Here is a 12,202-nt window from a genome sequence, read left to right on the forward strand (position 1 = left end):
AGCTTCTATGAAGCCAACATCACCCTGATACCAAAAGCAGACAGGGACACAACCAAAAAAGAAAACTACAGACCAATATCTCTGATGAACATAGATGCGAAAATATTGAACAAAATTCTAGCCAACCGGATACAGCAGTATATCAAAAAAATTGTTCATCATGACCAAGTGGGGTTCATCCCAGGCATGCAAGGTTGGTTTAATATACGTAAATCAATCAATGTGATCCACCACATCAACAAAAGCAAGACCAAAAACCACATGGTCATATCAATAGATGCAGAGAAAGCCTTTGACAAAATACAACATCCCTTTATGATCAAAACACTACAAAAAATAGGAATAGATGGAAAATTCCTGAAGATAGTGGAGTCTATATATAGCAAACCTACAGCCAACATCATACTCAATGGTGAAAAACTGGAAGCATTTCCACTCACATCAGGTACTAGACAGGGCTGCCCACTATCACCATTACTATTCAACATAGTGTTGGAAGTTCTTGCCATAGCAATCAGGCAGGAGCAAGGAATTAAAGGAATACAGATTGGAAGAGAAGAAGTCAAACTCTCCTTATTTGCAGATGACATGATATTATACATGGAAAAACCTAAGGAATCTAGCAAGAAGCTTTTGGAAATCATCAGGCAATACAGTAATGTGTCAGGCTATAAAATTAACATTCAAAAGTCAGTAGCATTCCTCTATGCAAACACTAAGTTAGAAGAAATTGAAATCCAGAAATCAGTTCCTTTTTCTATAGCAACAAAAACAATAAAATATCTAGGAATAAACCTAACCAAAGAAGTGAAAGACTTGTATACTGAAAATTATGAGTCACTACTCAAAGAAATTGAAAAAGACACAAAGAAGTGGAAAGATATTCCATGCTCATGGGTTGGAAGAATTAACATCATCAAAATGAATATATTACCCAGAGCCATCTACAAATTTAATGCTATCCCCATCAAGATCCCAAGCACATTTTTTAGGAGAATAGAACAAATGCTACAAATGTTTATCTGGAACCAGAAAAGACCTAGAATTGCCAAAACAATCTTGAGAAAAAAGAACAGAACCGGAGGCATCACACTGCCAGATCTCAAACTATATTATAGGGCCATTGTCATCAAAACTGCTTGCTACTGGAACATGAACAGACACACTGACCAGTGGAATAGAACTGAGAGCCCAGAAATGAGGCCCCACACCTATGGACATCTAATCTTTGACAAAGGGGCCCAGACTATTATATGGGGGAAGCAGAGTCTCTTCAACAAATGGTGTTGGAAACAATGGGTTGAAACATGCAGAAGAATGAAGCTGAATCACTGTATTTCACCAAATACAAAAGTAAATTCCAAGTGGATCAAGGACTTGGATGTTAGACCAGAAACTATAAGATACTTAGAGGAAAATATTGGCAGAACTTTTTTCCGCATAAATTTTAAAGACATTTTCAATGAAACGAATCCAATTACAAGGAAGACTAAGGCAAGTATAAACCTATGGGACTACATCAAATTAAAAAGCTTCTTCACAGCAAAAGAAACCACTACCCAAATCAAGAGACCCCCTCACAGAATGGGAGAAGATCTTTACATGCCATACATCAGATAAGAGTTTAATAACCAACATATATAAAGAGCTTACCAGACTCAACAACAAGACAACAAATAACCCCATCCAAAAATGGGGGGAGGAATTGGACAGAATATTCACCACAGAAGAGATCCAAAAGGCCGAGAAACACATGAAAAAATGCTCCAAGTCTCTGATTGTCAGAGAAATGCAAATCAAGACAACAATGAGATATCACTTCACTCCTGTGAGAATGTCACACATCAGAAAAGGTAACAGCAGCAAATGCTGGAGAGGGTGTGGGGTCAAAGGAACCCTCCTGCACTGCTGGTGGGAATGTAAACTGGTCCACCCTCTGTGGAGAACAGTCTGGAGAACTCTCAGAAGGCTAGAAATGGACCTACCCTATGACCCTGCAATTCCCCTCCTGGGGATATATCCTAAGGAACCCAACACATCCATCCAAAAAGATCTGTGTACACATATGTTCTTGGCAGCACAATTTGTAATAGCCAAAACCTGGAAACAACCCAGGTGTCCAACAACAGATGAGTGGCTGAGCAAGTGTGGTATATATACACAATGGAATACTACTCAGCTGTAAAAAATGGTGACTTCACCGTTTTCAGCCGATCTTGGATGGACCTTGAAAAAATCATGTTGAGTGAAATAAGTCAGAAACAGAAGGATGAATTTGGGATGATCTCACTCTCAGGCCGAAGTTGAAAAACAAGATTAGAAAAGAAAACACAAGTCGAACCTGAAATGGAATTGGAGTATTACACCAAAGTAAAAGACTCTGGGGTGGGTGGGTGGGGAGAATACAGGTCCATGAAAAATGATGAATGAAATAGTGGGGTGGTATTGCTAAATGGGAATCTGGGGAATGTTATGCATGTAAAAAAAAAAAAAGAAGTAGAAACGCAAAGCAGAAATTGACTTGAGTTTGGAGTATGGCACCAAAGTAAGAAAGCAGAAGTATACTAGAGTTTGCAGTGAGTACCTCCCTAATACTTCCTCTCCACTTTTCCAAGCTTTGGGTCCATGATTGCTCAACAATTTGTTTGGCTTTGTATGTTAACTCTCTTTTCAGTCACCAGGTTCCAGGTGTCATCAGGATGCCGGCCAGACTTCCCTGGATTGAAGACACCACCAATGTGTCCTGGAGCTCAGCTTCCCCAGAGACCCATCCTACTAGGGAAAGAGAGAGGCAGACTGGGAGTATGGACCGACCAGTCAACGCCCATGTTCAGCGAGGAAGCAATTACAGAAGCCAGACCTTCTGCAACCCTCAATGACCCTGGGTCCATGCTCCCAGAGGGATAGAGAATGGGAAAGCTATCGGGGTAGGGGGTGGGATATGGAGATTGGGCGGTGGGAATTGTGTGGAGTTGTACCCCTCCTACCCTATGGTTTTGTTAATTAAAAAAAAAAAGAAAAAAAAAAAAGAAAGACAAAGATAAGTATGGGATGATACCACTCATAGACATTAGTTGAGAAAGAAGAACAGAAACGGAAACTCAAAAGCAGGATTTGACTGAATTTGGAGTAGGACACCAAAGTAAAAACCCTGGGTTGAGGGTGAGCGTGGTTGTTTGGCGTCACAGGGTGGGGCGAGGGGGGGTGGGGGTGGAAAGGTAAGGGGGAGGATGAGATGGGACACAGCCTTTTGGTGGTAGGAATGGTGCTTATGTACACTCTTATTAATTTGTAGTCATATAAATCACTATTTAATTAATACGAGAGAGGAAAAATTGATTGAATGCCTCTAACTTTTTAATGCACAGACCATAGGCTGAGTCTTTGGTATGTTGACTCTCTTAAAAGCTTAGACCAGGGAGTCGGGCAATAGCGCAGCAGCTTAAGTGCACGTGGTTCAAGCCCCAGGTTCCCCACCTGCAGGGGCGTCACTTCACAAGTGGTGAAGCAGGTCTGCAGGTGTCTATCTTTCTCTCCCCCCTCTGTCTTCCCCTCCTCTCTCCATTTCTCTCTGTCCTATCCAACAATGCTGACATCAATAACAACAACAACAATAACTACAACAATAAAAAAACAACAAGGGCAACAAAAAAAGGGAAAATAAATATTAAAAAAAAAAAGCTCGGAGTCGGGCTGTAGCACAGCGGGTTAAGCGCAGGTGGCGCAAAGCACAAGGACCGGCATAAGGATCCCGGTTCGAACCCCGGCTCCCCACCTGCAGGGGAGTCGCTACACAGGCGGTGAAGCAGGTCTGCAGGTGTCTATCTTTCTCTCCTCCTCTCTGTCTTCCCCTTCTCTCTCCATTTCTCTCTGTCCTATCCAACAACGACAACAACAATAATAACTACAACAATAAAACAACAAGGGCAACAAAAGGGAATAAATATTTAAAAAAAAAAAAAAAAGCTTAGAATAGGGAGAACAGAAGCAACCAGAGGCACAGCTATATACAAATAATGTCAAAGGACATAAATTATGGTGATGTTGTGTATGATACAGCAAATCCTAACAAAGGGATTTTTCAAAGTTAACCCAACTGCCAAATATTTTGATTACAGCAATAACTATCGACCACCTTCTTAAACCCTAAGACAGCAAGAACCTCCCACTACCTCTATAAAGCCTGTATTTTCCCATCCTGGAACCTCTACGGTGGGGCTCACTTTCCTGCATGCTGCTCTCAATTCATACCAAATGATATTGCATCTACTGATCCCAACCTAATCAATGCAACAAGTACCACCTCAGCATGCTTCACTTCAGACTGTGTCCAGAGACATAAGGTGTGGAATGTCAACCCTTCGGCCTCATTACGAGGGTGAGACCTTACCTTTCATAGGATCCTCTAATTCCATTTCAGGTGGTTCACTTCCTAACAAAGTCCCAAAACCTAGATATACACCAAGTCCCAATAGATACAGCATATGTTCACATGTATCCATAAATTAGGGTAAAATATATACCTGAAAGCAAAAGTACACAATAGTCTGCAGTGAGTCAGTATAAAGTTCATAATGAAATATTATCTATCTACTTAGACTTAGATACCCTCCTCACCTACTTCCTATTACACTTCCCTCACTCACTCCAAAGCTAACCTTATCAAAGCAAGGACTGCAAAAGCTGAATAAGGCCAAGAGTCTGGCATACTTTAATGATGACTCTTTAGTCACTATCAGGCCACCCCATCAGCTGGGGCCCTAGTCGGGGATTTCCAAACAGACATGATGGGCCTAGACCTCGAATAAATCCCTCTCCCCAATGTTACCAGTCATCTAAATTAGGAACAACACAATAGACCCCTTTGTGCATTCCCATAGGACCTTGCCCTCAACCTGGATAACAATGGTAGAGAATGTTCCATCCTCCTAAGGGAGGGTGGACAACATACTCTGTGCTCCACCTGAGGAAGATGGGTCCTGAAATTGGGGCTGCTCGGAACATTCCTACTCATGACTACAGAATATGAGCTCAGATCTACAGGGATGCAGAGGTCACATAGGCTCCTAAACTGAATATGGGCCCCAGATCAGATCAAATCAGTGGGGTTTATAGTCAACAGTATTTTTACCCCTTTCCCATATTTGAGAGCTACTCTCTTTCCTGAGCCAGCTTTCTGGTCATTTTTCCAGCCATGACATCATCTCTCCAGACAATTAATTGGATCCACCTACATATCAAGTTTTAGGCTCAGGGGGGAAAAAAAACTAGAATAGTCATGGCTCTTTGGAATATAACTAAAATAGGCTGACTATTTATCTATAAAATGGAGATTGCCCCCCAACTCTTCACCTGCACTACTCCAACCTTTAGGTTCATGATTAGTCAACAACTTGTTTGGCTTTATATGTTACCTCTCTTTTCAGCCACCATGTTCCAGATGTTAGCATGATGCCAACCAGACTTCCCTGGACAGACAACCCCACCCATGTGTCCTGGAGCTCCAATTCCCCAGAAACCCACCCCACTAGGGAAAGGGAGAGACAGGCTGGGAGTATGGAACGACTTGTCAATGCCCATGTTCAGCAGGGAAGCAATTACAGAAGCCAGACCTTCTACCTTCTACATCCCACAATGACCTTGGGTCCATACTTCCAGAGGGTTAAAGAATAGGAAATCTATCAAGGGAGGGAACAGGATAGGGAGTTCTGGTGGTTAGAATTGTGTGGAGTTGTACCCCTCTTATCCTATGGTTTTGTCAGTGTTTCCTTTTTATAAATAAATTTTTTTTTAAAAAAAGAGGCATTCTAGTTAAGATTTCCAAGTTAATTCCCAAGATAATTAGACAAAAGCTGGGCCAGATGTCTAAGCTAAGTTTTGGTCTCAAAATAATTACCTTTGTTAATTACCAGTAATTAGTGTCAGCATCTGAAGATTTCCCAAAAACCCTTGGGTGGGATAGGAGGCAGAGAGAGAAGAGAGAGAGAGAGAGGACAAGAGTCAGTAAGCAAGTGCAAGTATTTGCCAATGCAATTATATTTTAAGAGCATCAATGCCTAAGTAAAATTCTATAATTTTGATCACTGGATTTAATGAAATGCTGGATCTAGTTCATGCAGATCTCTTTACTTTTTCTAAACTTAACTTGAAGTTGATATTAATTTATATATATATTGACATTTATATCATCACTATGCACAGAGTTCATACTACATTGATATAAATCTTTTCATGTTTATGTCCCTTTTATTGTAATAATTATTTTTCTATAGCTGTATGATTATACCTTTAATCCACTTTCTCTCCCAAGAAAACATTTGAACAGAAAATGACCCTAGAAGAAGAACCAAGAATTTGTTCTGATGCTCCTCTTTAGCATCTCTTCTCTAGCCAGAGGTGTTAGTTTTTATCTCAATGAAAAGCAGAGGGCTCAATGATCTGTGCATAACTTGCGGGCAGCACTTTTTATATAGATTAGAAGTTTACATAGCTCACTGCTCCCTCTTTTTTTACCCAGATGATCCTATACATGGATCTATCTATCTATCTATCTATCTATCTATCTATCTATCTGTATATATATATAGAGAGAGAGAAATGCATGTTTTTGTGTAATACCTTGTCCTTTTGGGAAGCTCTCTATTTGTCCTTAGTTTATTTTTTAATATTTAAGGTCACTGCTGTGCGGAATGTCCTCTTTATCTTTGTTATAGCAAAGGTTTTGCAGTTCTGGGCCAACTTTTTCAGATAGAAGCACAGAGACTGAGACAGAGACAGGGGAGAAAGGGAGAGATACCCTCAGTGCAGAAGGGGCTGGGCTTGACCCTGGTTTGTGCTCATGGCAAAGCGGGCACCTCCCCAAGTGAACTATCTTGCTGGCCAAGTAATGTTTTTGAATAAATTATTTTAGATACAGTCATTATTTAATCTTAAAGATGCAATCACTTTACCATGCAAATAACAACACAGATCCTTGACAATTTACATCTCTATCACATGTGCCTCCTATCTCTGACCCCCCTAACCTATGATGAATCAAAAATTTTTTGAGGGATTAATGGCTTACAGTATAGTTGTTGACACATGGGTAAAGTTTCTCATATCGTCATTATAGATGTCTGCAGGACACTTTCACCCCCGGCCAGAGTACTTTGCCACCAACATGTACCAGAACCTGAAAGCCCCCCACCCCACCCCCTTCCTATTCTCCTTCCCAGAGTCCTTACATTAGACAAAAGGCTAGTGACCAAAATATATAGAGTTCCAAAATTCAGCAGTAATAAAAGAAAATGGTTATGCAAAGAGGCTCTCATCGCTGAGGCTACAAAGTTCTAGGTTCAATATCCTGAACCACCATATGCTAGAGATGAGCAGTGCTCTGGGGGCGGGGGGAGGGAGGGTGCAAATAACTCCATCCAAAAGTGAAGCAAGGATATGGACAGAATACTCACCAAAGAGGAGAGCCAAAAGACCAACAGACATATATATATGAAGTTCTAAGTCACTAATGATAAGAAAAATAAATGCAAATAAATACAATGAGATACTGCTTCATTCCTGTGAGAATGCCGCACATCAGAAAGGACAGTAACAAAAAACACTGGAGAGTCTGTGAGGGCAAAGAAACCTTCCTGCACTGCTGGTGGGAATGTAAGTTGGTCCAACCCTTGTGGAAAGAAGTTGGAAAGCCCTCATAAGGTTAGAAGTGGACCTACCTTTCCAGATGCTAACATGATGCCAACCGCGAACTTCCTTGGGCAGACAACCCCATGCTTCCCCAGAGTCCCCACCCCACTAGGGAAAGAGAGAGACAGGCTGGGAGTATGGATCGACTTGTCAATGCTCATGTTGAGTGGGGAAGCAATTACAGAAGCCAGACCTTCCACCTTCTGCATCCCACAATAATCCTGGGTCTACTCCCAGAGGGATAAAGCATAGGAAAGCTATCAGGGGAGGGGATGGGATAAGGAGTTCTGGTGGTGGGAATTATGTGGAGTTGTACCCCTCTTATCCTATGGTTTTTGTCAGTGTTTCCTTTTTATAAATAAAAATTAAAAGAAAAGAAAGAAATGGACCTACCTTGTGACCCTGAAATTCCTCTCTTAGGGATATATACTATGGAATCAATGAATTTTTTATGTCATCTCAAGTTAAATGCAAACTGATCTGTCATCCTCACCAGACTCTAATTTAAGATAACTTAAATTAACTAACTTTTCATCTATTTCCAGTAGCCACTGGACATATAGAGAATACAAAATTTTCTGTAATTAATAAAATATGTCCTCATCAATATTGCCACACCAAGAGTATTCTAGTAATATACTTTGGCCCTTTTATAGTTCAGTATATCTGAGATGAAGCAGTTTTCCCACTAATTATTTTGTGTCTTAGTGGTGTCTCTAAACTTATTTTAGTCCATGCACTAATATTTACTGTGCGAATACTAACTTATCTGCTTGAAGAGAGAGAGAGAGAGAAAAAAAAGGTTATTCATACAGATTACTAACAGGGAAAGTGAAATGCTGTCTAATGAGAAGGGAAAAGTGTGCTATTTTGTTCTTAATAAGTATCATGCATAAACCACCAGCCAAAGCTGAAAAGTAAAGCTGGTTACATTTCATTAGGAAGAATACATCACAAAAGGGGACAATTCTCATTCTCATCAGTGGACTATTTCTCCAGAATGAACTTTCTACCCACCACCACCTTACTAAATTTGTGTGACTTTGTCAGGCTTATATTTAAATGACCAACTGCATTTTTACACCACATGTGGCAAATCATTGCAGGGTGTGCCAACAGAAAAAGCATGAGTTACATCTTTGTAGTGAGATGTGTTTGTCAAGGGCACACAAGCAGGCTGTTGTATATGGACATCGTATTTGCATCATGTAAAACAGGAGCTACAGGAATATATAGTTTCACTCTGATCACAGTTCAAGACCGTATGAACAGAGCTACCTAATACAATCACAACGTTCAATACCACAGCTTTCTGTTATCAACCTCTATTGTCTTCTTCTTCTTCTAGCGTTTGCCCTTCTTCCGTAGCCAGTCAACAGCGTCAGGTTGAGCCTGATGTCTGCTTGTTGCTGGCTTTGAAAGTGACTGGGATCCATGTGGATTCAGTCGGCTAGGAAGGACCGTCAGTTTCCCCAATAAATGGGTACTCATGGGATGCACCACGAGAAGGTCGATCCAATGCATCTTATTTTTACTCACTTATTTTTTTTTGCCTCCAGGGTTATATCACTGGGGCTTGGTGCTGGGGCTTCAGTGCACTACGAATCCACTGCTCCTGGAGGCCATTTTTTCCCTTTTGTTACCCTTGTTTGTCATCATTGTTGTGGTTATTGCTGTTGTTATTGCTGTCATTGTGGTTGGATAGGATAGAGAGAAATCGAGAGAGCAGGGGAATACAGAGAGGAGGAGAGAAAGACACCTGCAGACCTGCTTCACCACTTGTGGGGAGCAGGGGGCTCAAACCGGGATCCTTACGCTGGTCCTTGCACTTTGCACAATGTGCGCTTAACCTGCTGCGCTACCGCCTGGCCCCCTATTTTTACTTTTTAATAATTTACTTTATCTGCTTATCTTTTAGATACAGACAGAGAGAAATCAGGAAGGAAAGGGATGAGCGAGAGGGTGAGAGGAAGAGACACCTGCAGCCCTACTTCACTACTCGAGAAGCTTCTCCCCTGCAGATGGAGACTGGAGGGTTAGAACCCAGATCCTTGCACAATGCAACATGGACATGCCTACTGCGTGTACCACCTCCCAGCCCCCAGCCTGTATTTCCCCTAATTCCTTACCTCAAGTGCTGTTCTGAACTGCCCTGCTGCTACTGAGTATTTCTTTTGTCTGTAGCAAGAGCTGGCGTCCTTTAAGGCTACTTGAAGCCATTTGTCAATCTGAGGCAGAACCTTGGAAAGAGACATGGGCACAGGGCCTGCTGTTTCCGCAGCCCGACCTATTGGCCGAGGCCCTGTGAACGGGAAAGACTGTGCAAACTCATAGCTAATGTCCTCCTCGTCAACATAGACTAACTTCACCTCCACGTCCATGATGCTCTTCAAGGGGATGTGCGGCAGAGGCATGGTAATCAGTGGGCTGTCAAGTTCCATTATCTTTGCCTCTTTCTTTCCAATTGGCTTTTCTTCACCTTCTGCCTTCCGCTTAAAGGCCACTTTCTCTAAATCACTGTTTTGTTTCTCTTTGAGGCTCTTTGCCATTTTGATCCTCTCCACTGTGGTTTCTCCTTGTTTGTCTCCAGAGCTTTTCTTAATCTCTTGTGGCATTTCCAGAATACTGGGTGAGTTTGCTAAGGCAGACATTTTCTTGCTTGTGTTTATCTATGCAACAAGCTACTCACGACAGACCCTATTTACTGTATTCTCCAAACTCCCGCTGCTTCCTGAATCCATTAATTCCTTCTGGAAACGCCTGTTGGGGTGAGAGAATGAAAAGCAAGTCACATAACATTTTGAATTCCAATAGCTTGAATTATAGTTACATTGATTTTAAATACTTTTATTCATTACAGATAGTTATTGCCTTAAATTAAGACTGTATGTATATCATTTGCTGACTTTTTTTAATTAGGGAAATGTATATTTTCATTTTAAATCTCACCAAAAATTTGTTGTAAACAGATTCACACAGTGTCTTAAAAATAATCATCTATAACTTAGCAACACTAAAGATTTTCATAGGGGACAGAAGACTCAGTGAACAAGAAAGCCTTATCCACAGTCACTGAGAACAAATAAAAAGACCCATCTCAATATTCATTTCCTCACAGAGGTAGGTGGTCCACAGCTCATTATAAAGTGTACTGCTAACCTGCACAATTGACTCAGACATCTAGGAGGCCACAGCTGTTTCTTCCAAAAAGCTTCCAGACATGTTTTGGGCACAGTGTCTCCTTGATGTCTTCTTTAAGAAACACAAACCTCAAGTTTAAACAGCTTTAAAGAAAGCAGTTTTGTTTTTAGAAGTGACCTGAAAGCTAGACAGCGTGACCTTCAACATCACACCAGTGTAGTACTAAGCCTTCATCCAAAGTCTGCCAAACTAACATTTTTGTAGCAATGGTACTGATAATGTATACCATTTGGACAGGAAACATTTTTCTAAATCACTGATGTCTGAAAAGTGTAACAGTCTTTTGATTCAAAGGTTTTTTTTATACTTCCTCTGCTTCTAAATTAGTTTTAAAATATAAAATGCCCCGAGACCTAGTAATTATATGGTATGGATGATTCCTTTAAAAATATTTTGTTACGTATTAGAGCCATGGAAAAATCATGAGGGAAGGGGGAAATGGAGGGAGGGAGGAAGATGGAGGTGGAGAAGGAGATGATGGAGAGAGGGAGGGAGGAAGAGGGAGATAGAGAGACAGGGAAAGACAGAGGGAGAGAGGGAAAAGGAGACAGAGAAAGACGGAGAGAGAGATAGAGACAGAGGGAAAGAGGGAAAGAGAGGGTGAGTCCTTCAGCACTGCTTCACTGTTCATGAAGATTTCCTCCTGCAGGTGGGGACCAGGAGTTTGAACCCAAGTCCTTGTGCATGGTAATGTGTGTATTCAGCTGGGTGTGCCACCACCTGGTTCCCAGTTTCATATTTTTAAGACTTTTACCCATCATGTTCTGTCCTGGAAACAACTCTACATAGAAAATGGAAGAAGCGCATTCTTCAAACAAGTGGGGGAGCCAGTCTAGTTGGATTGTGAACATATCAAAAAGAATCTACTGTTCACATAATCTCACAGGGAAAAAAAAATCAAATTTCAGTAATTCTCGTAACAGCTATCTTGAATGTTAATTTGCAGTTTAATACTAGAACAGTACTTCCCAAGTGATTTGTACTGACATTAGCGTACTATATCTGTGGGAGAAGGTTAGCTAGAAAATTAAAATTTTTGATAGGATGCATCATGCTCAGTCTTAAAGATCTTCATGGCTGGATTCATTGGCCCCAATGAGACACTTTAACTAACAAGCTCCTGCTTTCTCCCTTCTTTCTCTTGGAAGCCTTGCTGGCACCCAATCTATCCTTTTCACCATGACAGTGGCTCTTCAAAGGGGTAGAGAGGAAACTGTTCAGGTCACCGCTCTCTCTAATTTTCTTTCTGTCATACATGGTTTTGAATAAGTAAAGGTACTTGTCCCCTCTCTCCCACTCTTTCTCAAGCGCCCTC

General features: G+C 41.2%; 1 protein-coding gene across 1 annotated transcript in view; it reads right to left on the reverse strand.

The window, feature by feature from the left end:
* Nucleotides 1-12,202, reverse strand: part of SPATA16 (spermatogenesis associated 16) — a 331,768-nt gene that overhangs the window by 297,087 nt on the left and 22,479 nt on the right. Inside the window, exon 2 of the mRNA XM_007517989.2 lies at nucleotides 9,816-10,446. Coding sequence (XP_007518051.2) covers nucleotides 9,816-10,337 — 522 coding nt within the window. The 5' untranslated portion in view covers nucleotides 10,338-10,446. The remainder of the gene's footprint in view (nucleotides 1-9,815; nucleotides 10,447-12,202) is intronic.

The sequence above is a fragment of the Erinaceus europaeus genome, chromosome 14 (assembly GCF_950295315.1).
Source record: "Erinaceus europaeus chromosome 14, mEriEur2.1, whole genome shotgun sequence".
Lineage (NCBI taxonomy): Eukaryota > Metazoa > Chordata > Mammalia > Eulipotyphla > Erinaceidae > Erinaceus > Erinaceus europaeus.